The sequence below is a fragment of the Cetorhinus maximus genome, chromosome 5 (genome assembly GCF_964194155.1).
Source record: "Cetorhinus maximus chromosome 5, sCetMax3.hap1.1, whole genome shotgun sequence".
Taxonomy (NCBI): Eukaryota; Metazoa; Chordata; class Chondrichthyes; order Lamniformes; family Cetorhinidae; genus Cetorhinus; species Cetorhinus maximus.
In genome coordinates this window covers 68,012,812-68,040,057 of record NC_135883.1, presented here as the reverse complement: position 1 = coordinate 68,040,057, position 27,246 = coordinate 68,012,812, and the positions used below count along the sequence as shown (strand labels likewise).

General features: G+C 43.6%; 1 protein-coding gene across 6 annotated transcripts in view; it reads right to left on the bottom strand.

Moving 5' to 3' along the window:
- The window catches only part of LOC144680695 (frizzled-3), a 135,727-nt gene that overhangs the window by 33,308 nt on the left and 75,173 nt on the right, over positions 1 to 27,246 (bottom strand). For 3 of the 6 annotated variants that reach the window (XM_078541945.1, XM_078541944.1, XM_078541943.1), the window contains 2 exons: positions 18,900 to 19,096; positions 8,714 to 9,731 (listed from right to left, as the gene is read on the bottom strand). In XM_078541945.1, coding sequence (XP_078398071.1) covers positions 8,714 to 9,731; positions 18,900 to 19,096 — 1,215 coding nt within the window. Of the gene's footprint in view, positions 1 to 8,713; positions 9,732 to 18,899; positions 19,097 to 19,981; positions 20,041 to 26,423; positions 26,556 to 27,246 lie in introns of those variants that run through there. The other 3 variants (XM_078541946.1, XM_078541947.1, XM_078541948.1) reach the window with 3 other exon arrangements.

Sequence of the window (27,246 nt, the reverse complement as noted above, 5' to 3'; positions counted from 1 at the left end):
AGTTCCCACAAACAGCAATGTGATAATGGCCAGATGACTTTTTTTGAGAGATGTTGGTTAAGGGATTTTGATGCTGATTATGGCGCATTTTCTTGGAGAGAATAGAGGGACTTTCATCTTTAATCAAACTTGACACATACCCAATTTGGAATGCTAGGAACATAGGCAGAGTAGGCAATTTAACCTTTTGAGCCTGTTCCAGCATTCCATGAGATCATGCCGGATCTGCAACTAAACTCCATTTACCCATGTTTTTCTCTCAGATTCCTTACCATCTTTGGTTAGCAAAAAATCTCAGATGTAAAATTAGCCATTGATCTAGCATCAATTGTCCTTTGTGGAAGAGAGTTCCAAACTTCTACCATCCCTTGTACGTAGAGCTGTTTCCTTTCACCTCTGAAAAGTCTGACTCTAATCTTTAGACAATTCCCCCCAGTCCTAGATTTCACAACTAGAACAAATAGTTTCTCTATTTCTATTCATTCCCCTTTATATTTTGAAAATTTTGATCAATCACACCATTGCCATCTAAATTCAAGAGAATACAATCCTAGTTTGAGTAATCTCACCTTTCAGCTTAACCCTTGGAGTCCAGGTATTACTTCAGAAGATCTAAACTGCACTCCCTCCAAGGCCAATATTTCCTTTCTAAGGTGTGGTGTGCAGAACTGCTCACTGTACTTCAGGTGTGGTCTACTCAGGACTTTGTATAACCGAATTATTACTTCTACCCCATTGTATTTTACCTTTCTCAATATAAAGGTCAGCATTCCATTTTTGATTATTTTATGTACTTGTTCATGACATTTTAATTATCTGTGAACATGGACCCCCAAGTCTCTTTGGACTTCAAGCTTTTCACTATTAAGTACCCTGTTTTATCTGTAGGTACAAAATGATGCATCCATTTGCTACTGTTTTCCCCGTTTACTTAATCTATCAATACCTCTTTGTAATTTTATGCTGCCATCTACACTGCTTACAATGAGAGATCAGCAAATTTGGCTATGTGGCTTTCTATCCCATCTTCTAAGCTGTAATGAATAGCGAATAGGTGAGGCTCCAAAACAGATCCTTGCAGGATATCACTCATCATATTCTGCCACTTGAGCACCTGCATATCCCTACTTTCTGTCCCCTTCCACTCAGCCAATTTCCTAACTAGGTGGATAATTTACCTTCAAATCCATGAGCTTCAACTTTAGTTGTTTATTATGAGGGACTTTATCAAATACCTTGTGGGAATCCATATAAATAATATCCATAGATAGTCCTCTGTTCATTACTTTAGCCATCTCTTCAAAAAATTCACTCAGGTTCATTAGGCATGACCAAAACATTTACAAATCTGTGCTGCGTCTTTGATCAGTTGAAAATTTTCAAGTTGTTCAGTCACCCTATCCTTAATCAAAGGCTCTAGTAATTTCCTCAACAGACGTTAGGCTAACTGGTCTGTAATCCCCTGGTTTCCCTCTGCCACCTTTCTTAAAACGCAGTGTTTGCTCAATCATTTTGTTTCCGTTAATTCTGGCGAGTTCTGTCCCTGATTCAATATTAGTTTCCTTGGGATTTCTGGGATGCTGACCTTTTTTGCCACTATAAATGCTGATGCAAAGTAATTACTCGGCATGACTACCATTTCCTTAAAATGCTGACATGGTGATTAATGAAGGTGGATAAAACTAATCAGTGCTGGCACTTGAACACAAGAAATAAAAAGATGCGCTTATGCAAATGACTTGCTGGTTGATTATTCAGTTTTCAGGAGTGTTAAAGCAGGGAGTTTCTCCTATCTATTTGTGGGTGGCAATTTAGAAACAGAGCCCACTGTGTCTATAGAGCCTGGGTCCCTGTTCTAACCATAAAATTGAGGGAGGAACAGATGCTATCTCAAGGGTAGCCTTTTGTGTAACATTACGGAAACAGTAACATTGTGGTAAAGTTATTGGATCAGCAATCCAGCGACATGAGCTCCAATCCCACCATGGCAACTGGTAGAATTTAAATTTAATTAATAAATAAAATCTGGAATAAAATGCTAATTCCACAGTGATGACCATGAAATTACCAGATTGCCATAAAAATCCACCTGGTTCACTAATGTCCTCTAGGGAAGGAAATCCATGGTGCTTACTTGGTCTGGCCTACATGTGACTTCAGACCCACAGCAATGACTTTTAACTGCCCTCCGAAATGGCCCAGGGAATCAGTTATATCAAAGCCACTACAGAAAAGTCAAATAAGCATAAAACTACAGATCACCTAGCAACGACGTAAGCACCGGAAATGACAAAGCACACCCTGCCCTCCCGACCCTGGAAGTCCTCCTCACTAACATTTGGGGTATGTGTTCCCCTCCAAGTATCACACCATCCTGACTTAGAACTATATTGCTGTTCCTTACTGTTGCTGGGCCAAATTCCTGAAACTCCCTCTCTAACAGCATCATGGCCATCAACGCCACAGATTGTAGCAGTTCAAGAATGCGGCTCACCAGCATCTTCGCAAGGGCAATTAGAGATGAGCAACAAATACTGGCCTTGCCAGCGATGGTCATATCCCATGAATGAATACAAAATAAACTCATTACAAACGCTTTCCACATAGCTTTAGAGAGGCTGTGGTGTTAGTGGGAACAAATAAGGAGAGATGAAAGAATCATAATGTGTAAGATGGCTCTCTGCTGTAGTCCGTCCTTAGCTACAGTTCCCATAAGACCCGAGCTGCAACATTCCCTCCTCCTTCATACTGAATGGAAGTAATGAAGAGCATCTTACTGCATTCTCCAAACCAAAACAATCTCCCTTTTCCTTGTGCTATAAAAGATTGTCTCAAATCAAATCACTCAACTGTTTTATTGGAATATTAGTAGCCACAGAATCCTAGAATGGTTACAGCAGAAAAGGAGGTCATTCAGCCAATCATGTCTGTGCTGATTCACCAAAGGAGCAATTCACCTAGTCAATAAATAAATCGCTGCAGTTGAACTTTATGTTCAGCATTTGTTGCTCTTCTCAAGTAACTGGTTTCTGCAGTTGAGTTCAATCTGCACGCTGTCACTTGCCCCCAACTCCAGTATAACGAGACTATCCCATGGTCTCATTTTATTTTCCTTTGCACATCAAGCCGACACACATTCCAGCTCAATATCTAATTAAGCTTAATAGCATGCATCAGTCTGCTCACTCACTGAAACGTACGGCATTGGGAATTGAGATGTGTATATGATAAATGGGGAGCAGACATCGCAGTACACTCAATTTAATTTCTCTGCAAAAATCACAGCAATAAATCAACATATACCTGTCTCAGGAATGCCATGAAGTTTCAATACAGCCATTGGCAGCCTGTTTTTATCCTAACACCAGCTATCAGTACACATGCTAATACTAATAAAGTCAGCCAAAATTTATAGCATATGTTAGAAACAATTAGCCCATACCATGGCTTCATTTCAAAACAATAATTGCACTCCGGAGTTCATATCATTTAAATAATTTGTAATTAATGGAAGTCGGGTTACGTAGGAAGACTTCTGAGCCACATTTCATCACATAATAAACAGTAAAAAAAAGTCTATTTCTTCCTACATTGTGGTCATTAGTACTCGGAATTATACTTTCTTACTCTTCTTATGCTTCAAATATGCACATCCTAAATATCCTTCTTATCCCTTCCAACTTCACTGTGTAGAAATAAGGATCATCACACCTATTGCTACTCATTCTTTCCCAGAAGTTCAAAGTTGAGGCAAGTCCTATTTATCCTTGGTCTTCCCTCCTGCTTCAAATTGTAGCTTTAAAAATCAAAACTTAATGTCATTAAATTGCTGATCAACCTACTACTTTTACTCTTTTCATCCCTGGTGTCTTGGTCACTCAGCACAACAAAATTGTAGATTCCCACCACTTCTTCCCTCCCACTCACCCCACCAACAATGGAACGGATTAGACAATTCTGAACATTATAAATTACAAGTCACATCAGAAAAACTGATCGCAAATTATTAATAACAGAAAGCAATTGCAAGCGATGCAACTTGGTGGAGGTGATGGCATAGTGGTATTGTCACTGGACTGGTAATCCAGAGACCCAGGGTAATGCTCTGGGGACCTGGGTTCAAATTCCACTATGGCAAATAGTGGAATTTGAATTCAATAAATATCTGGAATGAAAAGCCCAATGATGACCACAAAACCATTGTCGATTGTTGTAAAAACCCATCTGGTTCACTAATGTCCTTTAGGGAAGAAAATCCGCTGTCTTCAACTGGTCTGGCCTACATGTGACTCCAGACCCGCAACAATGTGATTGACTCTTAAAAATGCCCTCTGAAAAAGAGCAATTAGGAATCAGCAATAAGTGCTGGCCTAGCCAGCGACGCCCACATCCCACGAATGAATAAAAAAAAAAGCCCTGTCGACCCTGCAAAGTCCTCCTCCCTAACATCAGGGGCTAGTGCCAAAATTGGGAGAGCTGTCTCAAAGACTAGTCAAGCAACAGCCTGACAGTCATCCTCACTGAATCGTACCTTACAGATAATGTCCCAGATTCTACCATCACCTGTCCTGTCCCATCAGCAGGACAGACCCAGCAAAGGTGGTGGCACAGTGGTATACAGTGGGGAGGGAGTTGCCCAGGGAATCCTCAACATCGACTCCGGACCCCATGAAGTCTCATGGCATCAGGTCAAACGTGGGCAAGGAAACCTCCTGCTGATTACCAGGTACCACCCTCCCTCAGCTGATAAGTCAGTGCTCCTCCATGTTGAACATCGCTTGGAGGAAGCACCAAGGGTGGCAAGGGCACAGAATGTCCTCCTCTGGGTGGGGGACTTCAATGTCCATCACCAAGAGTGGCTCGGTAGCACTACTACTGACCAAGCTGGCTGAGTCCTAAAGGACTGGGTCTGCAGCAGGTGGTGACGAAACCAACGAGAGAGAAAACATAATTGACCTCATCCTCACCAACCTGCCTGCCACAGATGCATCTGTCCATGACAGTATCGGTAGGAGTGACCACCGCACAATCATTGTGGAGACGAAGTCCCGCCTTCACATTGAGGATACCCTCCATGGTGTTTGTGGCACTACGATTGTGCTAAATGGGAAAGATTTTGAACAGATCCAGCAACTCAAGGCTGGGCATCCATGAGGCGTTGTGGGCCATCAGCAGCAGCAGAATTGTACTCGAACACAATCTGTAGCCTCATAGCCCGGCATATCCCCCATTCTAGCATTACCATCAAGCCAGGGGAGCAATCCTGGTTCAATGAAGAGTGCGGGAAGGCATGCCAGGAGCAGCATCAGGCATACCTACAAATGAGGTGCCAACCTGGTGAAGCTATAACACAGCACTACTTGCATGCCAAACAGCATATGCAGCAAGTGATAGACAGAGCTAAGCGATCCCACAACCAACGGATCAGATCTAAGCTCTGCAGTCCTGCCACGTCCAGTCGTGAATGGTGGTGGACAATTAAACAACTCACTGGAGGAGGAGAAGGCTCCACAAATATCCCCATCCTTAAATGATGGAAGAGCCCAGCACAGCACTACAAAAGATAAGGCTGAAGCATTTACAACAATCTTCAGCCAGGAGTGCCGAGTGGATGATCCATCTCGGCCTCCTCAGGAGGTCTCCAGCATCACAGATACTAGTCTTCAGCCAATTCAAGTCACTCCATGTGATATCAAGAAGTGGCTGAAGGCACTGGATGGTGCAAAGGCTATGGGCCCTGACAATATTCCAGCAATAGTACTGAAGACTTGTGCTCCAGAACTTGCCGCGTCCCTAGCTAAGCTGTTCCAGTACAGCTACAACATTGGCATCTACCCGGCTATGTGGAAAACTACGCCGGTATGTGTGTGCACAAAAAGCAGGATAAATCCATCCCGGTCAATTACCGCCCCATCAGTCTACTCTCGATCATCAGTAAAGTAATGTAAGGGGGTCATCAACATTGCTATCATGCAGCACTTGCTTAGCAATAATCTGCTTACTGATGCCCAGTTTGGGTTCCACCAGGGCCACTCAGCTCCTAATCTCATTACAGCCTTGGTTCAAACATGGACAAAAGAGCTGAACTCCCGAGGTGAGGTGAGGTGAGAGTGACTGCCCTTGACATCAAGGCCGCATTTGAAGTGTGGCATCAATGAGTCCTAGCAAAACTGGAGTCAATGGGAATCAAGGGGAAAACTCTCTGCTGGTTGGAGTCATACCTAGCACAAAGGAAGATGGTTGTGGTTGTTGGAGGTCAGTCATCTCAGCTCCAGGAGACCAGTGCAGGAGCTCCTCAGGGTAGTGACCTAGGCCCAAGCATCTTCAGCTGCTTCATCAATAACCTTCCTTCCACCATAAGGTCGGGAGTGGGGATGTTTGTTGATGATTGCACAATGTTCAGCACCATTTGCGACTCCTCAGATACTGAAGCAGTCCATGCCCAAATGCAGCAAGGCCTGGACAATATCCAGGCTTGGGCAAGAACATTCGCGCCACACAAGTGTCAGGCAATGACCATCTCCAACAAGAGAGAATCCAACCATTGCCCCTTGATGTTCAATGGCATTACCATCACTGAATCCCCTACCATCAACATCATGGGGATTACCATTGACCAGAAATTGAATTGGACTAGCCATATAAATACTGTGGTTACAAGAGCAGGTCAGAGGCTAGGAATTATGTGTCGAGTAACTCACCTCCTGACTCCCCAAAGCCTGTCCACCGTCTACATGGCACAAGTCAGGAGTGTGATGGATTACTCCCCACTTGCCTGGATGAGTGCAGTTCCTACAACACTGAAGAAGCTGGACACTGTCCAGGACAAAGCAGCCCACTTGATTGGCACCACATCCACAAACATTCACACTCTCCACCACCGACGTACAGTAGCAGCAGTGCGTACCATCTACAAGATGTACTGCACGAATTCACCAAGGTTCTTTAGACAGCACCTTCCAAACCCACAACCACTACCATCTAGCAGGATAAGGGCAGCAGATAGATGGGAGCACTACCACCTGGAGGTTCCCCTCCAAGTAACCCACGACCCTGACTCGGAAATATATCGCCGTTCCTTCACTGTTGCTGGGTCAAAATCTTGGAACTCCTTTCCTAACAGCACTGTGTGCGTACCTACACCACATGGACTGCAGCAGTTCAAGAAGGCAGCTCACCACCACCTTCTCAAGGGCAAGTAGGGATGGGCAATAAATGCTGGCCCAGCCAGCGAAGCCCACATCTCGTGAATGAATTTTAAAAAACTTGGTTTAAAAGGGTCCCATTTGTCATTGTTTGCTAATAATTGTCAATGTTTTGACATCACTATGAAAGGGGAGATAAAAGTATTAGATATGGAGGAAAATGGCACTCTCTCTAAGTTACAATCAAGCGAGGAAATCACACAATAGCAAAACCCCCAACAGCAAAGTTGGAGTAGTGATTACTGTTTATCCCCAAACAGACATTTAAGACATGGCTCAATGGTAGCACAAGATTGTGGGTTCATGCCCCATTCCAGAGTCTTGAGTACATGATCTAGGCTGGAAATAAACTTGTATACTCTTGAATTATGGAAGCTGAAAGGATGTTCTAACTGAGGAGCTTAAGATGATCAGATTTGATAGAGTAGACATGTAGGGGGTGGGGAGAGAGAGAGAGAGAGATTGAAGGGGGGGTGTTGGAGAGATAAACTATTTCCTCTAGTGAGCTCCAGAACAAGGTGCCATAACCTTAAAATTAGAGCTTGGCTATTCAAGGGTCACTTATCAGGGAGCACTTCTTCACAGAAAGGGTAGTGAAAATCTGGAAAACTCTCATCAAAAAATGCTGGTAAGGCTGGGGTGGAGGGTCAATGGAATGTTTCAAAACTGAGATCAATAACTTTTGTTAGGCAAGGGTGTTAAGAGATTGTTAACAAATGCGGGTAAATGGAGTTAAGATGCAAGTTAAACGGAGATCAGCTATGATCTAATGGCAAACAGGTTTGGAAGACTTCCCCCCCTGTTCACACATTCCTATAGCATTGAGTGCACTACTGGGGCGGGGGGAGCTTGCTGCATAGTTGGAGGTGCAGTCGCTTAGAGAAGTCTTAAAACTAAGTCTGCTCTTTTAAGTGGATGTAAAAGATCTCATGACATGATTTAAGGAGCGGAGTTCTCCTTGTGTCCTGGACAACATTGATCCCTCAACCAACCAACACCTAAAACAGATAAGGTCATTTATTTCATTGCTGTTTGTGTGAGTTTGCTGAACACACAAGCTGATTGCGACATTTTCTACATTGCAACAGTGTGCACACTTCATTGAGTGAAACATTTTGGGAATTCTGGAGGTTAGGAAAGATGCTATGTAAATTCAAGGTTTTTTTTATTGTCTTGCATTCACTAATTATTAGATACTATTTCTAGTATGCAGATGACATTTTCTATGTATGTTATATACACTCACATACATATACAAATATATATATATATATATATATATATATATGAATATACACACTTGCTGAAGTCTGTATGCGTTTTTTCAATTATTATAGAGTAATATAGGGCATCAGTGAATACAGTTTGAAGCTGCAAGGCCAGCACTATTAACAAGTTATTAGTTACAGATTACAGAAAAGTTCATCACCTCCTATACTAGTAGTCAACTGTGATTTTTACTTTCCCTACTGATTACTTTCTAACCTAAATAGTGAAGCATGACGTACCTGGTAAGGACAGGGAATGTGGTATTCACGACAACGTTCCTGAATCCATGTCGTCTCCCATACAGTACGGAATGCTTGCTCATAAAAGTAACATCCAATTACGACAAGGAGTGGTACGAGGTAGAGAACGCTGAACACACCAATGCGGATCATGAACTTCACCAACTTGTCCTGATTCTCTTTTTCCAGTGGGATTTCAATCCGTACACGGTTCAGGGATATTATACCTGCTAGTAGCAAAGAAACCCCTACCACCACATAGAGACATAGAGGAGCCAAAACAAAATATCGCAGCGCATCAACATCATATAGTCCGACAAAGCAAACACCACTGATGTTGTCCCCTTCAATTTTGTTCATGGCGAGGAGAATGATAGTGAGGGTTCCTGGGATCCCCCAGGCGCTTGCATGGAACAGTAGTGCTTTCTTCTCTATTGCCTCACTGCCCCATTTGGGAACGGCAGCCAAAAACCACGTGATGGTAAGGATGACCCACCAGACACTGCCTGCCATTGTGAAGAAGTAAAGTACCATAAACAACATGGTACATGCCTTATTGTGGGAACCTTGTGTCACCGTAGATGCTTTGTAAACTGAAGGATCATTTCTGTTGCAGGCAACCGTGTCTTCTAGAAGAAACCCAATAAAGAACACCAAGGAAACCATCATGTAACAGACTGCATAAAATATGATTGGCCGCTCTGGATAGCGGAATCGTTTCACATCAATGAGGAATGTGAGAAAGGTGAAGAGTGTAGCAGACAGGCAGACGATAGATATCACGCCAATGAAGTACCTGGCAAAAGAAAGCTCTTCACGTCTGAAATACATGTTAGGACAAGGTGGTGAACAGTCTGTGACCCCCAGGAAGGAATAGCCAAGCTCAGGATCGATTTTTAATTCCCGTGGGCACCAAAAGCCATAGTCCCTCTGTACAGCCATTGGAGCCTCCTCTGTGGGATCACCACCCGAAACAGAGTCAGTGTGGCGTGGGTAGGCTTCATCACAGTCTGGAAATCTGTTGGACAGAAAAAGTGAATCAGAAAATTAATTGATTATTACTGAGTTTGCACTTATTGCACTGAGCCCCACAAAGATTGTTTGGGAGAATTATGGTTAAAATTAACAAAAAATGTTTATGCTTGAGTGTTGCTGGCAACACCAGAAATAATTGGTCTGGAGAACTTGAAGTTAACAAGAAGTCTGAAGACCATAATACTGAGGATCTTATATGATCACTATCTATATGGCTGTTAGCCAAAGTCTTTCACACCAAAAGGGAGAGGAAATCACCAGGTATGCCTCTCTGAAACAACTGCAGTCAATGCCAGCTTTCTCTAAGAGTACAATTTTAACATCAGAAATTGCCGATAGTTATGGTCCAATAGCTTACAATCAGATATGGTAAGTGCAAAATGTTTGAGAGTCCACTGTCTACAAGACACAAGTCAGGAGTGTGATAGAATATGCTCCACTTGTCTGGATGGGCGCCATCCAAAAACACTCAAAAAGCTGGACACCATCCAGGACAAAGCATTTGATTGGCACCCATCTATCACTTTAAACATTTACTCCCTCCACTAGTGCACAGTTGCTGCCAAGTGTGCCATTTACAAGATTCACTGTAGCAACTCACCTAGGCTCCTTCGATGGCACCTTGTGCCTTCAAAGCATGCAACATCTACCACCTAGAAGAACAAGGCCTGCAGTTGCCTAGAAACACCACTACTTGCAAGTTGCACAAATCTCATCATCCTGACTTGGACTATAGTGGAACTCCCTCACTAACAGCACTCTGGGTGTACCTACACTAGATGGAATACAGCGGTTCAAGGCGGCGGCGGCTCACCACCACCTTCTCAAGGGTAATTAGTGCCTGGCAATAAATGCAGACCTTGCCAGCAACGCTCACAACCCAGAAACAAAATTTTCTAAAAAGGTGTCTCTGAACAAAGCTTTCCACCACTGGCGCTTTCCTGGCTTCATGTCTGGGCCTGTTGCAGACTCATTGATAGAGATCGATTATGATGATTAGTCAACAACTTTATTACCGTTGCCTCATGTTACCAGGATGGTAGCAGGCGAACTAGATGAACTGTGATCTGGAAAGGACCATTGCTTTTCTTAATATATTAATGTCTCAAACTTGGGTGTACAGGACACAATTTCAAAATCCACTTTCCCACTCACTCCCCATACCCCTGGATTCCCTGCGAGACCAAAATCTATCTCAGCCTTAATTATATTTAACGGCAGTGCATCCACAGCCCTCTGGGGTAGAGAATTCCAAAGATTCACAACCAGAGTGAAAACATTTCTCATCTCAGTCCTAAATGATTTGCCCCTTATCCTGAAACTATGCTCCCTTGTTCTAGATTCCCCAGCCAGAAGAAACAATGTCTCTGTGTCTATCCTGTCAAGCCCTTTCATAATCTTGAATGTTTCAATGAGATCACCTCTCATTCTTCTAAACTCCAGAGAATATAGACCCAATTTACTCAGCCTCTCATCACAGGACAACTCTCTCATCCAGGGACCAATCTAGGGAACCTTTGCTGTACTGCAGTTAATGCAACTATATCCTCCTTAAATATGGAGGCCAAAATTGCAGTGTTCCAGGTATGGCATCACCAAAGCCCTGCACAATTGCAGCAAGACTTCTTTATTCTTGTACTCCAATCCTCTTGTAGTAAAGGTCAACATGCCAATTGCTTTCCTAATTGCTTGCTGTACCTGCATGCTAATTTTATGCATTCCAACTCTCGCTGAACATCAACATTTATAAGTTTCACGCCTTTTAAAAAATATTCTGCTTTTCTATTCTTACGACCAAAGCGAATAACCTTACACTTCTCCATGTTATACTCATCAGCCACCTTTTTTGTCCACTCACTTAACCCATCGATATCTCTTTGTGGCTCCTTTGTGTCAGCAAGCCTAGATACATTACTCTGTTTCTTTGTCCAAGTCATTCATATAGATTGTCGTCGGCGGTCCCTCAGAATCGAGGATGACATCCATCAGGCTTGGTGAGACTTCAGATGATGCAGGAGCCCAATTCTAGATCCACATGTTCTTCTGCAGTGAGGACATGATGTTGTGCAGGGGAGTGGAAATCACAGGCCCGAGTTAGCTTCCCTCTCCTTCCTCTGCCATCGCCATTCTGCCTCGCTGTCGAGTCAGTCTTGAAGTGGCATGCACCTTGATGGACCAGGTGGTGCCAGGCCGCACACTCAGCAGCATTCTCCTCCCAGTCAGTGGTGTTAATGCCTTTGTGCTTTAGGGCGACCGAGTGTATCCTTATACCTTTCCCTTTGGCCACCTTTTGAGCGCTGGCCAGCGGAGAGCTGAGAGAAGAGAACCTGCTAAGAGAGACGGTTTACAGGCATCCAGGTGCAATGGACCGTCCATCGGAGTTGATTCCACAGGAGCTGGGCTTCAATGCTGGTAGACGCAGCTTCATGGAGGATGCTCGTGTTAGTCCAGTGGTCCTCCCATTTGATCCCCAGGATTCGACGCAAGAACTGCTGATGGAAGATTGCAAGGATCTTAATGTGGTGTCGGTGGACGGTCCATGTTTCACTGCAGTAGAAGGGGGTGGTCAACACAACAGCCTTATGAACCAGAACCTTTGTTGACTTCCAAAAGGTCCCTGTTATCAAAGGCACGTTGGAGCAGCTTGAAGAAGCAGCACTGGCAGTTGACTCAGTGTTGGACTTCCTCATCAATGGTAGCCCCTTGGGAGAGGTGGCTGCCGAGATAAGGGAAGTGCTACACATACTCCAGGGCCACCCCATCTACGTGGATGGTGCAAGGGAGGTTCAACTGGCCCAGGGAAGGCTGGTGAAGGACTTTCACCTTGGCGATGTTTAAGGACAGGCCAAGCCTCTTATACAAGGTGTTGAAGAGGTCAAGTGTACTTTGTATGTCCTGTACAGAGTGAACCATCACGCAGCAGTCATCTGCAAACTGAAGGTCGTGGATGTCCATGGTGATAAGTTTTGTTTTTGCCCGGAAGTGACTAAAGTTGAAGAGCTTCTCGTCCAGACAATACTGAATGCTGACACTAAGTGGTGGGTCATCTCAGATGAGGTGGACAATGACGGTCAGGTAAATGGTAAACAAAACGGGGGCGATCACACAACCTTGTTTGACCCCGGTCCGGATGTGAAAGGTGTTGGTTTCAGATCCTCCACTCAGGACAGTGGCGGTCATGTTGTCATACAGGAGTCTCAGGATGATGACAAACTTCAATGGGCAACCAAAGCAATGGAGGACGATCCAGGAGCTTCACGACTTAAAGAATCAAAAGCCTTGGTCAGGTTGAAGGAGGAGAGGAACAATTCTTGATTTTGCTTCCGACATTTTTCCTGGATCTGTCTAGCCACAAAGACCATGTCCGCAGTACCCCAGGATGGTCAGAAGCCACGCTGGGTTTCCGGGAGGATCTCCTCAGCGATTGGACGAAGGCGATTCAGGAGGATGCAGGCCAGGATCTTACCAGCGATGGACAGGAGTGAAATTCCCCTGCAGTTTTCACAATCAAATTTGTCCCCCTTCTTGTGGATAGTAATAATAGTAACGTTCTTGAGGTCCCAGGGGATGTCCTCTTTGTCCCAGGATGAACTGGTGGAGTCGTGACATGAGCTGATAGCTGCCAGCATGGTAGACCTCTGCGGGTATACCATCTGGCTGACTAGCTTTGTTGGTTTTCATCTGTTGGATGGTCCGCTTAAGCTCATCGATGGTTGGTGGATCACCGAGGGAATCCTCCACAAGGTGTTGTGGAACAGCTTGGAGGGTCTCCTCCAATACAGTGGAGTCCTGATTGAGGAGCAGTTCGAAACGCTCCTTCCAATGCTGACGGATGGCGTCGCCATCCTTGAGGAGCCAGGAGCCATCCTGTGATCTAAGAGAGTTTTATCCGGAAGAGCGGAATCCATAGATCATTTCGGTAGCCTGGAAGAAGTTGCGCATGTTGTGCTGGTCGGCGAAGACCTGAATCTCGTGCACCTTCTCCACCCATCAGTTGTTCTTAATGTCACAAATGTGTCTCTGGACCTCAGCTTTCAGTTGGTGGTACACTGCCATCATTCGCCAGTTACGTGGGTGGCTTTGCCAGGTGACGAAGGCTGCTTGCTTCTGCTTGAGATCGTCGCAGATTGCGGTGTCATCGGTGTCAAACCAGTCCTGGCTCCATCGTGATGCAAGCCCAATAGTCTGTACGCAGGTGTTGAAGATGGCAGACTTGAGTTGCTCCCAGTATGCCTGGATGGAAATGGCATCAGTGGTGGGCACTTGCTCCAGTACACTGTACAACTGAGCTTGGAACGCTTCCTGCAGTCCCAGGTCCTTCAATGCTGCAACGTTCAACTTTCTCTGGGCGGTTTTTTGGGTCTTCTGGTGTCTTGGTGCCAGACAGGTGTTCGTCACTGAGCGCTGGATGCAGTGATGGTCCATCCAGCAATGTTCAGAACCCTTCATGGCCCTCACGACAAGCACATCCCCCCTCAGGTCTCTGCCTCAGACAACGATGCAGTCCGGGAGGTGCCAATGCCCTGACTTCGGGTGCCTCCACGTGGTCTTGAGTCGTTCTTCTGGCAGAAGGCCATGTTCGTCACGATCAGACCGTAATGGGCACACTTGGTCAAGAGTAGGATGCCACTGGTATTGGCCTTCCCCACACCATTCTTGCCGATAGTTCCACTCCAGATTTTGTGGTCATGTCCAATTGGGCATTAAAGTCACCTAGGAAGATGACCTGTCACCCTGGGGATAGAAGCAAGGGCGCCAAAGAATTGGAGTAGAACGTCTCCTTGACCTCACAGCTGGAATCTAAAGTCAAGGCATATGTGCTGATGACAGGGGTTACAGCTGAGATGAGGGCGTAGGGCCGTCAGCCTCTCATTAGCCCCCAAGGGGAGTTCGGAGAGCGTGGCAGCTATCCTGTTCCTCATGGCGAAACCGACTCCGTGGATGCAGGGGTCACGGTCTGACTTCCCTTTCCAAAAGATGGCATACCCTCTGCTGGCCTCCCTCAGTTGTCCCTTTCCAGTGAGCTGGGTTTTCACTGAGAGCAGCAATGTCGATGTTGTGCCTCGCTAGCTCCTGGGCCATGATGGCAGTTTGTCTTTCCGGGCAATCACCCCCAACTGTATGACCCCTTATCTTGCATAACCATTCTGTGATTCTGTTTTTTTTTTTGGGACACCTTATCAAATGCCTTTTGGAAATCAAGGTATACTACATCTGCTGGTTCCCCTCTATCTACCCTCCTAGTTACATCTTCAAAAAGTATAATACATTTGTCAAATAGGATTACCTTTTCATAAAATCATGTTGACTAGCTCTGATCATACTACACTTTCCTAAGTGTATTGTTAAGACTTCCTTGGATTCCAGCACTTGCCCGATGACTAATGTAGGCTAACCAGCTTATAGCTCCTTATTTTCTCTCCCTCCTTTCTTGAATTGTGGCATTATATTTGCTAACTTCCAAATCTGCTGGACCATGCCAAAATCTAGGGAGCAAAATCTAGCCAGCACATCCACTATCTTTACAGCCATCTTTTAGAACCCTAGGATGTAGCCCATCAGGTCCTGAGGATATATCAGATTTCAGACTCCTGGGTTTCTCCAGTACTTTTTCTTTCCTGATATTAATTACCTTAAATTTCTCACTGTTATTTGCCTTTAGGTTATCCTCTATTTCTGGTATGTAACTTGTCTTTTCTACTGTGAATACAAGTTCAATGTCGCTGCCATTTCCTCATTCCCTATAATACCTTCTCCTGTCTTTCTCTAAGGGGCCAAAGTTTATTTTAGCTACTCTCTTCCTTTGAATAAACTTGTAAAAGCTCTTACAATCTGTTTTTATATTCCTGGCTAGTTTACTTTCATGTTCTATTTTTTCTCTTTTTAATTAACGTTTTGGTGGCCCTTTGGTTCTCCAAACTATTACTGATCCTCAGACTTACTACTATTCTTTGCAACATTATAGGCAACTCTACCCTCACACCTACATAACTGGCTTTTTTGTTTGTGATTGGAGTTGTTTTCAAATTTAATGTGGAATTCAATTCTATTATGAATACTATTTTCCAGTGGATCTTTTACTATGATATTAGTAATTAACTCTGTCTCATTGCACAAAACTAGATCTAAATAGCATTATCCCTAGTTGATTCCACAATATAATGGTCCATGAAACTGGCAAAGACATTCCACAAATTCATCTTCCAGACCACCTTTGCCATTTTGATTGGTCCAATCTATATCAAGATTAAATCCCCCCACAGCTATTACATTGCTTTTAATACAAGTTCCAATAATTTCTTATTTAATGCCCTATCCAGCAGTAGCACTACTGTTATGGGAACTACAAACTACTTCTACCAGCATTTTCTGACCCTTGCTATTCGTAATCTCTACCCATACTAATTCTACTTCCTGATTTTCTAAGCCAAGATCCTTTCTCACTAACATCCTTTATTATTAAGCTTACCTTTCGTCCTTTTCTTTTCGAAATGTTGTTAGCCTGGAATATTTATTTCCCAAACCTGTAATCATGTCCCTGTTATGACAATTAGATCTAAACCATTTATCTCTATATGTGCCACTAGTTCATCTATCTTATTGCAGATTCTCCATACATTCAGAGAAAGTAACTTTGATTTTTTTCCTACTACTCCCTGCATGGACCATACTCTCTGATGCACTATTACCACTAAACTCTCTGGCCCACCTGTCTTTATCCACACTTATGTGCTTACCCATTGCCTCAATTTTTATTTTTTGGATTTCTAAATCTTCCTTCACCCAAACCCCACTCCTTCTCCCCCTCTGTTAGCTAAAGCCATTTTTTCCTACTCTGACCATATTTGCTGGTACGCTCATGTTTGCACGCTCTGTCCCTTCCTGTCATACTCTGGTTACCTTTACCCACGTCACTATCATGCACTAACTTTCTTTAACTTTCCAAATCTCCCCTCATGTGAACCTTCCTCCACAACTATTTAGTTTAAAGCACTCTCCACAGCCCTAATTACATGACTTCTCAGGGCACTGGTCTCAAAATGGTTCAAGTAAAGACCTTCTCAACAGTACAGTTCCCTCTTTCCCCAGTGCTGGTGTCAGTGCCCCATGAATTGAAACCCATTTCTCCCACACTAATCTTTGAGTCACGTATCCAACTCTGATACTTACCCTATGCCAATTTGCTCGTGGCTCAGGTAGTAATCCAAAGATTGTGGTTCTCCTTTTTAATTTCGCTCCTAACTGCTCATACTCTCTCAGCAGAACCTCTTTTTTTTTCTCTATGTCATTGGCAACGAGTTGTACCACGAAAACTAGATCTTTCCCCTCCCACTCCAAGTTCCTCGCTAGTTCAGAAGAGATATCCTTAATCCTGGCACTGGGCAGGCAACAGTCTTCGGGGCACTCACTCTCGACTGCAGAGAACTCTATCCATCTCCCTAACTATATTGTCCCTCAACTAATGCAATTGAAAACAGATTAACTGTTCAATTATCACATTTGCTGTCGCTGGGGCCTTGGTGTGCATAAATTGGTTGTTGCATTTCATTTTCTTGTACAGTAAGTCACTAAACTTCTGTGAAGTACTTTGGGATGTACTGAGGGCATGAAAGACACTACTTAAATGCAAGTGCTTTCTTCTTTCAAACTCAAGCTGTTTTTGTTCCATACATTATATAGTTAGATTTTAAATTTCCATTGCATTCTAGTCAAGTTACCTGGAAGAGGAAAAGGGGGCAGCAAAACAATCCTAGGACAGGTAGGACCCTTTGCCAAATAGTGGGAGTGTCTCTTCTGATGGATCAGCCAGAAAATGACACAACAGCAATATTTGCAGGTTACTGAAGGTGGTCAAGTAGACATTGGCATTGGAATGGGAGCATACATGTAGAAAGGAAAAACCAAGTGCTTGATAGAAAACAGACAGCAGTTGTAATTTTAAAAATAACAAATGCCGGAAATTCACATTGAACTCCCAGGTGGAAGGGTAGGATATACTGCCACTTCACCAAAGGAACTTGCTGGGTTCTTTGTCAGAACTTGTGACAGTAACTTTAACGAATCAAGAGCATCACAAGTAAATGGCAAGGTACAGAGATAGTTTTCTTAAATCTTTTATTGAAGCACCAGTAGAGTAAAAAGTTAAAACACTACTCATTTGCCCATGGAACCTGTGTTTGAAACTCTCTCAGACCGGAGAGATAGATGTATTCTCTCTCTATGGTTGCAAGTGCCCTAAATAAAATAAGCTCATGCAGTTTCAAACTGGTTAACGTTGGATGCAGTTGTGAGCCATTACAACGGTATCTGCAGAAACTGACAGTCAGATAGCTGGGAGAAATTCTAGTGTCCTAAGTGGGACACTGCTCTAGGTAAAGATTAAAATAAAGAAAAAGCTTGCACTTGTATAGCACCTTTCACAGCCTGTGAGCTTCCCAAAGCATTTTACAAACAACGATTAAAGGAGAGTGTGCCTAAATTGCTGTAAAATTCTAAATGTCATCAGAAATTTCATGCAGGCAGCTCTTAATCTTTATACTTTATTACTGCAGGTTAGCAACAATGTATGCACGCTTTCACCATCAGTGCAGCAGATTCTTCACTCCAATGATGGCAACAACTCAGGTGCTTGACTCAGACTTCCTCCCCACTCATTAGTGAGCACAAACACTATTCCACTCAAAATAAAAGGTCTCAACAGGTCTCACAATATACCTGCTTCCGGGCTGGCTACAGTCAGCAGTTGCAAGTATGAAACAGCAGCATTGGACAGACATTACAATGTGTACACATCTTAAATGTTATATAGTCAGATTATAAGTGACAATTCAGATAAATAAACTTAATTTAATGGACATCATAGAGAAGGGTGTATGTTTTTGTACATTAAGTAGGATAACCAGGATCTCATGACAGAGCTGAAGAATGTTGTAAACCTGAAATAAACAGAAAATACTTTGAATGCCCACAGGTCAGTCAACACTTGGAAAAGAAAGGAAGGTGAATGTTTTTGGTTGAGATTCTTTATTCAGTTATGATAACTTAACCTATTTTTCTCTCTTAGGTGACTGATCTGCTGGGTATCTAAAGCATTTTCTGAGATTTTTTCTCACCACCATGCTGGTTCAGAAGGGTTAGCTTGCTTTCTTACTTCATGCACTCCATCTCCTCTGGCCACATGACTCCAAACATCTCCATCAGCTTATGACACTCCACATACGCTCGCTGACAGAGCTTACGACATGGCAGGGTAATACGCCCATACTCCGTGCAAATTGGGGCATACATCGCACACAGGAATGGCTGTAGGTCCTGGGAACATTCCAAGTTTACAAGAGGATGGAATGGCTGAAAGAAAAAAATAAACACAAATGTAAGATTACAGAGCTCAATTTACAAAACCTGACAGTCAAATTCAATTAGAAAAGCCTGACATAGTCGAATTCAATTACAAAGATCAGTCACGATCAAAAGAAAATTGAAATTAAATCCCTATCTCATTCACTGCAACATGGTCTATCCAGAAGATCAACAATTCAACATCTTTGACTGGACACGTATTTTGCTCCAAGCTCATTTAAAGTCAATCCTCCCCATTCCTCAAAACTTTCAACAAATCAGTAATAGTTATATTAAACAAGCATAGCCACTGAGTGGAAAACAATTATTTTCCAGCAGGCTAAATAGGGTTGGTTAGCTCTGATAACTCCAGCATATCAGCTTCCAGGCCAAGTGTAGCTCAGCAATTACCATTGCTTCCATGACAAGCATTTCTATTCTGTTTATGTTTACAAACTTTGCGAAAGTTTTATTTTCCTCCAACACTGTTCAAAGAAAGAAGTTTCATTTCTAGAAAAATATCTGGAATTGCATTGTAGAGCAGAGGGCAGGGAAGAAAGAGAGAAACCAAAAAGGGACATAAATTAGATGACACATTCCAACATTGATAGACCTGTCCTGTACCAGTTACCCAATCATGTCATCCTGCAGGAGAGGGTGAATTTTGCATATGGATCACCAAAGCTGGGATTATGCACGCTGATGAGATGTTAATGCCAGTGCACAGGGACACCCAGACCACAAGAGAATTGCTTATGGACAAAAGGTCCTCTCCAAGGACTGAAGCAAAGATTTAGGTTGCCACTCCAGTGCTTTACTGAAAGAACAAACAGCAATGAAATAAAGGGCTCAATAATCTGTTTTAGTAATGTTGGTTAAACAATAAACACTAACCTAGACACTGAGGAGAGCTTCCTGACTGTTCTCTGAAGTAATGGCATTGAATCTGCTATGCACAATGTACAAATACAGAGTATTTTACTTTGTTTTGGAACGGGGAATGTACCACACTGCATTATATAGGATACTTTGTGAAGAATTGTTTGAACTCACTTGCAGTAACATGGAAAGCCAAACACTTGCCCGAGTAAAAGGCGAGGATTGCACATCATCAGGAATGTCAGCTGCTTATCAAAAAGAGAAACCACTGCAGATGAATCTATCCTGCTGTAGCCAGAGCTAAGAATGGAACCAGGCGAGTGCTGTTCCACAGATGAGAGTCCACTGGAGGAGGACAGCGTGATCAGCCATTATCAATGGCTGCCAACAGGTCAAGACAAACAAGGAGGGTTAGTTTATCTTTGTCAGAGTAACACTGAATGTCACTTATAACTTTGAAATATTTCAGTTCTGCAGCAGGGGCAGAAACCTAATAAGAGGGAATCAAACATGCAGTTCTGAGAAAGACAAGCATGGATTTCACAGAATCTTTACAGTGCAGGAAGCAACCATTCAGCCCATTGAGCCTGCACTGGCTCTCTGAAAGAACATTCTACCTAGTTCCATTCCCCGTTCCTTATCCCTGTAACCCTGTACATGCTAAGATGGGAATTGAATTCCCTTTTGAATATCTCTATCGAGCCTGCCTCCAACACCCTCTCAGGGAGTTTGTTACAGACTCCAACCACCCTCTGGGTGAAAAAAAATTCCTCACATCACTTTTACTCCTTTTGCCAATTATTTTGAATCTGTGCCCTCTGGTGCTTGATGCTCACGAGTTGGGACAGTTTCTCACTATTTCCCGTGTCCATACACTTCATGGTCTTGAATACTTCTATCAAGTCTCCTCTCAGTCTTCTTTTCTCCAAGGAAAACAGTTGCAACCTCTCCAATCCATCCTCACAGCTGCAGTTCTTTATCCCTGGAATCACTCCTGTGAACATCCTCCGTACTCTCTCCAATGCCTTCACATCCTTCAAGTATGGCACCCAGAACAGGAGGTGGTACTCCAGATGAGGCCTAACTAGTACCTTATACAAGTTCAACATGACTTCCTAAGATACTATATGCTTTATTAACTGCTCTCAACATCCCTGCCATCTTCAATGACTTATGTACATACACACCAAGGTCCCTCTGTTCCTGCACCTCCTTTAGAGTCTCCCTTTATTTTATACTGTCTCTCCATATTCTTCCTGCCAAAATGAATCACCTCACACTTCTCTGCATTGAACTTCATCTGCCACTTGTCTGCCCAATCCACCAACATGCCTATGTCCTTTTGAAGTTCAAGACTATCCTCACCACAGTTGACAACGTTTCCAATCTTTGTATCGTCTGCAAGTTTTGAAATCATGCCCTGAACACCACAGTCTATGTCATTAATATACACCAGGAAAAGCAAGGGTCCCAACACTGACCCCATGGAATCTCCACTACAGGCCTTCCTCCAATCTGAAAAACACACCTTTATCACTACTCTGTTTCAAATAGTTGTTCAGTGGTACAGAGCCTGAGTATTGCTGAAAAAAAAAGACACATTGAAGCCTTTCACCTTGCACTCACTTCACCAGAATACCAATATAAGGGGAAAACAACAATTTATACTGTATGTAAAGAGTGTGCTGATTGGTTGGCAAGTGGATTCTGACTGGCAGAGGCGTTGCCATGGAGTGCACCATGCACCAGTGATGGTGACTGACAGTTAACTGCCAAGCATTATTTGAAATTTAAACCAGGCAGCTTGACCCTGAACAAAAACAAAAATACCTGGAAAAACTCAGGTCTGACAGCATCTGCGGAGAGAGATACAGTTAACGTTTCGAGTCCGAATGACTCTTCATCAGAACTAAGGAAAAATAGAAAAGAGGTGAAATATAAGCTGGTTTAAGGTGGGGGGGGGGTGGGACAGGTAGAGCTGGATAGAGGGCCAGTGATAGGTGGAGATTGCCAAAAGATGTCATAGACAAAAGGAAAAACAGGTGTTGACGGTGGTGGTATTAGCTAAGAAATGTGCTAATGGGGACATTAAGGGTGGAAAGCAGGACGAGCAAGGCACAGATAGCCCGAGTGGGGTTGGGATGGGGGGAAATCGAAATAGGCTAAAAGGTAGAGATAAAACAATGGATGGAAATACGTTTAAAAATAATGGAAATAGGTGGGAAAAGAAAAATATATATAAATTATTGGAAAAAGGGGGATCGGAAAGGGGGTGGGGAAGGAGGAGAGAGTTCATGATCTAAAGTTGTTGAACTTAATATTCAGTCCGGAAGGCTGTAAAGTGCCTAGTCGGAAGATGAGGTGCTGTTCCTCCTGTTTGCGTTGAGCTTCACTGGAACATTGCAGCAGGCCAAGGACGGACATGTGGGCATTAGAGCAGGGTGGTGTGTTGAAATGGCAAGTGAAAGGGAGGTTTGGGTCATGCTTGCGGACAGACCAAAGCGGTCACCCTGTCTGCGTTTGGTCTCTCCAATGTAGAGAAAACCGCAATGGGAGCAGCGAATGCAGTAGACTAAATTGAGGGAAGTGCAAGTGAAATGCTGCTTCACTTGAAAGGAGTGTTTGGGCCCTTGGACGGTGAGGAGAGAGGAAGTGAAGGGGCAGGTGTTGCATCTTCTGCGTGGGCATGGGGAGGTGCCATAGGTGGGGGTTGAGGAGTAGGGGGTGATGGAGGAGTGGACCAGGGTGTCCCAGAGGGAACGATCCCTGCAAAATGCCACCGGGGTGGTGAAGGGAAGATGTGTTTGGTGGTGGCATCATGCTGAAGTTAGCGGAAATGGCGTAGGATGATCCTTTGAATGCGGAGGCTGGTGGGGTGATAAGTGAGGACAAGGGGGACCCTATCATGGTTCTGGGAGGGAGAGGAAGGTGTGAGGGCGGAAGCGCGGGAGATGGGCCAGACACGGTTGAGGGCCCTGTCAACCACCGTGGGTGGAAAACCTCGGTTAAGGAAGAAGGAAGACATGTCAGAGGAACTGTTTTTGAAAGTGGCATCATTAGAACAGATGTGACTGAGGCGAAGGAACTGAGAGAATGGGATGGAGTCCTTACAGGAAGCGGGGTGTGAGGAGCTGTAGTCAAGGTAGCTGTGGGAGTCGGTAGGCTTGTAATGAATATTGGTGGACAGTCTATCGTCAGAAATTGAGACAGAGAGGTCAAGGAAGGGAAGGGAAGTGTCAGTATGGACCACGTGCCATGTGAAAATGATGGAGGGGTGAAAATTGGAAGCAAAATTAATACATTTTTCCAGATCCAGACAAGAGCATGAAGCGGCACCGAAGCAGTCATCAATGTACCGGAGAAAGAGTTGTGGGAGGGAGTCTGAGTAGGACTGGAACAAGGAACGTTCCACATACCCCATAAAGAGACAGGCATAACTGGGGCCCTTGCAGGCACCCATAGCCACACCTTTTATTTGGAGGAAGTGAGATGAGTTTAAGGAGAAATTGTTCAGTGAGAGAACAAGTTCAGCCAGACGGAGGAGAGTAGTGACCCTGGTTGGTCAAGGCATTGCCCTGAGGAATGAGTCAACAAATGGCTGTCATTTTGTTTAGCTGGAACAGGCACAATGTGTGCACATGATCTTTCTGTCTGCAAATAAGGCCATGTATTAATATATGTAGCTTTCAGTGCATGCAAATGCACCCCACTGCGAACCCGACTGACAATCTTAAATTTGTTGCCAGCATAATTGCTAGCACACTTAGGATTATTTAGCAAGTGTCGTCCAATCGCAGATTCACATTTAATGTTGGACACTGTGTTTTGAGTTTTGCAAGCATGGGCTGGTTGGGTATGGTCTGTTCAGGTTTTTTCACTTTCCCCCTTACTCTGACCCTATCTAATGACTTACTATTGCCTTCTCTAATTCTATCAAACTTTCCAAGTTTTCTATTAACCTTGATACTACGTAGATATATCCTTCTCAGCAGTTAATACTTCTCTACTTCCCACTGCCAGTTCCTCTCCTCTCCATTCTGAATTTCCCCTCACGTTCCCATCCCTCTTCCAATCTAATTTAAACCAACCCCAACAGCACCAGCAAACCTCCCTGTGAGGAGGTTAGACCCAGTCTTATTAAGGTGTAACCCATCCTCTTGTACAGGTCCCACCTGTCCCAATGCCTCAGAAATCTAAAACTCTCCCTCCTACTCCATTTCTCCATCCAAGTATCAAACTGCTCAATCTTCCTATTCTTATGTTCACTCGCACGTGGCACTTGGAGTAATCCTGAGGTTACTGCTTTTGAGGTCCTGCTTTTTAAATTCCCTTCCTAACTTCCTAAAATATGCTTTCAGGGCCTCATCCCTTTTCCTATGTCATTGGTCCCGATGTGGACCACGACCTCTGGCTGCTCACCCTCCTCCAAAAGAATGTCCAGCAGCTGCTATGTGACATCCTTGACCAGGGAGGCAACATAGCATTCTGGAGTCATGTCTATGGCCACAAAAATGCCCGTCTGCTCCTCTAACTATGGAATCCCCTACCACTATAGCACTTCCACTCTTCCTCCTTCATTCTTGTGCAGCTGGGCCACCTGTAGTACCATGAACGTGGTTCCTCAGAGAGCTGTAGCAAGAGCCATCTCACTCACCAGTATCCAAAGTGGAAAAACCGTTAAAGAGCGAGATAGCTTAATGGACTTCCTGCACTACCTGCCTGTTTCTCTTAGATACTCTGGCAATCACCTAGTCCCTCTCTGCCTGTGTATTTCTTAGTGTGACCACCTCTCAGTGTGCTATCTACGTAATCCTCAGCATTAAGAATGCACCAGTGACTCCAGCTGCCACTCGAGTTTCGCAATCCGGAGCTCAAGTTTCTGCAGCTGCTGACACTTCCTGTAGATGTAATCATCAAGGGCACTTTGTGCCTGTATGACTTCCCACATCCCACAGGATGCACACTCCACATGGCCCAGCTGTGCTGACATACTTTAAACTATAGAAAGCTTTTACTACAGAATGGTATAGTAACAACTCAGCTGTCACTCGCCAATCATCTCCTCTGTGCCAAGTTTATATTTACCAACCAGTCAGTGTGATGTCACTTTTAGATTTAATCTGTAAACTCCTGGCTCTCTCTCTCTCTTTCCTCTGCTTTAGGGCTTTCTCTCTCCGAACCCTGCTGCTTTATGGGCTTCCCCTGTAGCAAAGTAACAGTCAGCTACTGGAGGCCGAGGAAAGGTAGAAAGTGAAAGGATCATCATCTTCCCTCTTCATGAATTCCCTCACTCAAACTCCAATTTAAGCACTCTAATACAAACAAAGCAGCACTCAGGTTTGGGAGACGATGGAATATTTAAAGAGTTCGGAGAGGAAAGAGAGGGGTTTGAGATAGGGCTGTAGGTTTTGGTCATCTCATGTCGCTTGATCTCAAGTTTTGTTTGATAACGCTCCTGTGAAGTGCCATGGGATGTTTTACTATGTTAAAGACTCTTTATAAATAAAAATTGTCTTTACTGTAGCTGTGGTTCTCTAAATCTTAAGATGTCATATGATTTAAAAACTTAGTCCCACTTTCAATAAAAGTTGCAGCTAAAATATGCCATTACTTAAAAAATCTGAAGGAAAGACATCCGTTGGCCTCTTAAACGTTTAATTAAATACTTGATTCACTGGCTTAGGACACCATGAGCTTAAACTTTATTTCTAAAGTGCTGAGCTTAAGGCATCACAAAGGTGGCAGCTTTGTGCTCAATCTGCATTTTAAATATAATAGAAGTATCTTTATTCATTTGAGAGGTTGTGATGCAGGTATGAGTACAACTGAAAGAAATATAGCTAATATTTATGAAGTGTGGAGGATATAAATGAAAGTGAAGATGTCTACAGTATTGCATATTGGAACAATGTACCAAGGTGCTACACAAAAATGATCGTCCCTACTTTTTGAAAGAATTTCAACTTCCCTGAACAATATTACTTTGCTGACACTTAACAAGTGGAAATAACAAAGGCATTGCTACCACTGAATTCCAAAGCAATGAGGGGAGGGATAGGGTGCCTGGAGATTGGCAAATGTATAAGGTGGCCAAGGATTGGCAGCACCAATAGAGCCGATGGCGACAGTCTAACAGCAAAGCACGAGTCAGTCAGCAGAGAATCCGCCCTGACCTAACTCAAGATACCTGACTACCACCTCTTTTTCCAAGCTACTTTCAGTGCTAATATGCCTTTTAAAAGTAACTGCATTTGTTAACTATGATCATGAATCCAGTCAACACATGCACAAGACAAGTCTTTTGGTTTTCCATGCCAGTTATGTTTAATTTTTCCTAAGATATAGCTGAAGAGGTTAATAAAATTATAAAAATTACTTTTCAAAGGGTATTTGATTGGTTTACTAATAGTTCTAATTTTCCTTTTCAGATAATCAAATGTCAATAAAATCTGCATACCAGCCATTCAAATGGAAGCAGTTCAAATCGAGGATCATCATATAGGTAATACGTATAGTGAATCTCTCGTAGAACTGACATAGCAAGTCAGAGGATGTGCTGATTTACAAGGATGGGAATATTAAACCATCTAAAAATACAAAGCATTATTCAGCCGCTGAAGTACTGGGGGTAAATTTCCTCATGCAAATCTCAGCTGCTGGTGTAACTTCAGCAGAAACCCTTCTTACACTTCAAACAAGCCAAGTTACAGTAGAAGAGGAGTCATCCTAAGGAAATGCCTTGAATAGGTAGTCTAATCGGTAATAAGTAAAATAAGGAGTCATTTACAGGTTGACTGCTATTCAGACTAGAGAACTCTTTGCCTGGTTTCTTTGGAGGCCTATTTAAGGCCTAGCTGTGAAAATTGGAGTTCCAGCACTGTATGGCCCTGGAGCGTTTTTCTGCGTATTGCAACTGACTGCATGCTTCCTTAAAGTTTGCGTTAGTCAGCGTGGATCATCCGACATGCAAGGTACAAGCACGACAGGCCAAATGGCCTCCTGTGCTGTATCATATTAAGAAATTTCAGTATAAGTAGCCTATGCCAACTCTGATGACGAGGTGCGACAGACAGATGAGTTGATAGATGGAGGCATTTGCTGACCTAAACATTTTGTGTAAATTGATGTGATCACTGAGGTTCTCCTTCACTTTATTTAAAAATACCAATTGTGCTACCTTTTTCATTGTGGAAACCATTTTGAAGCCACTGATATTAAGACTGTGGAGCAGTTACCTTTCACCAATAAGCCACAGCTGTCTACCAGAACAAGGATATTTT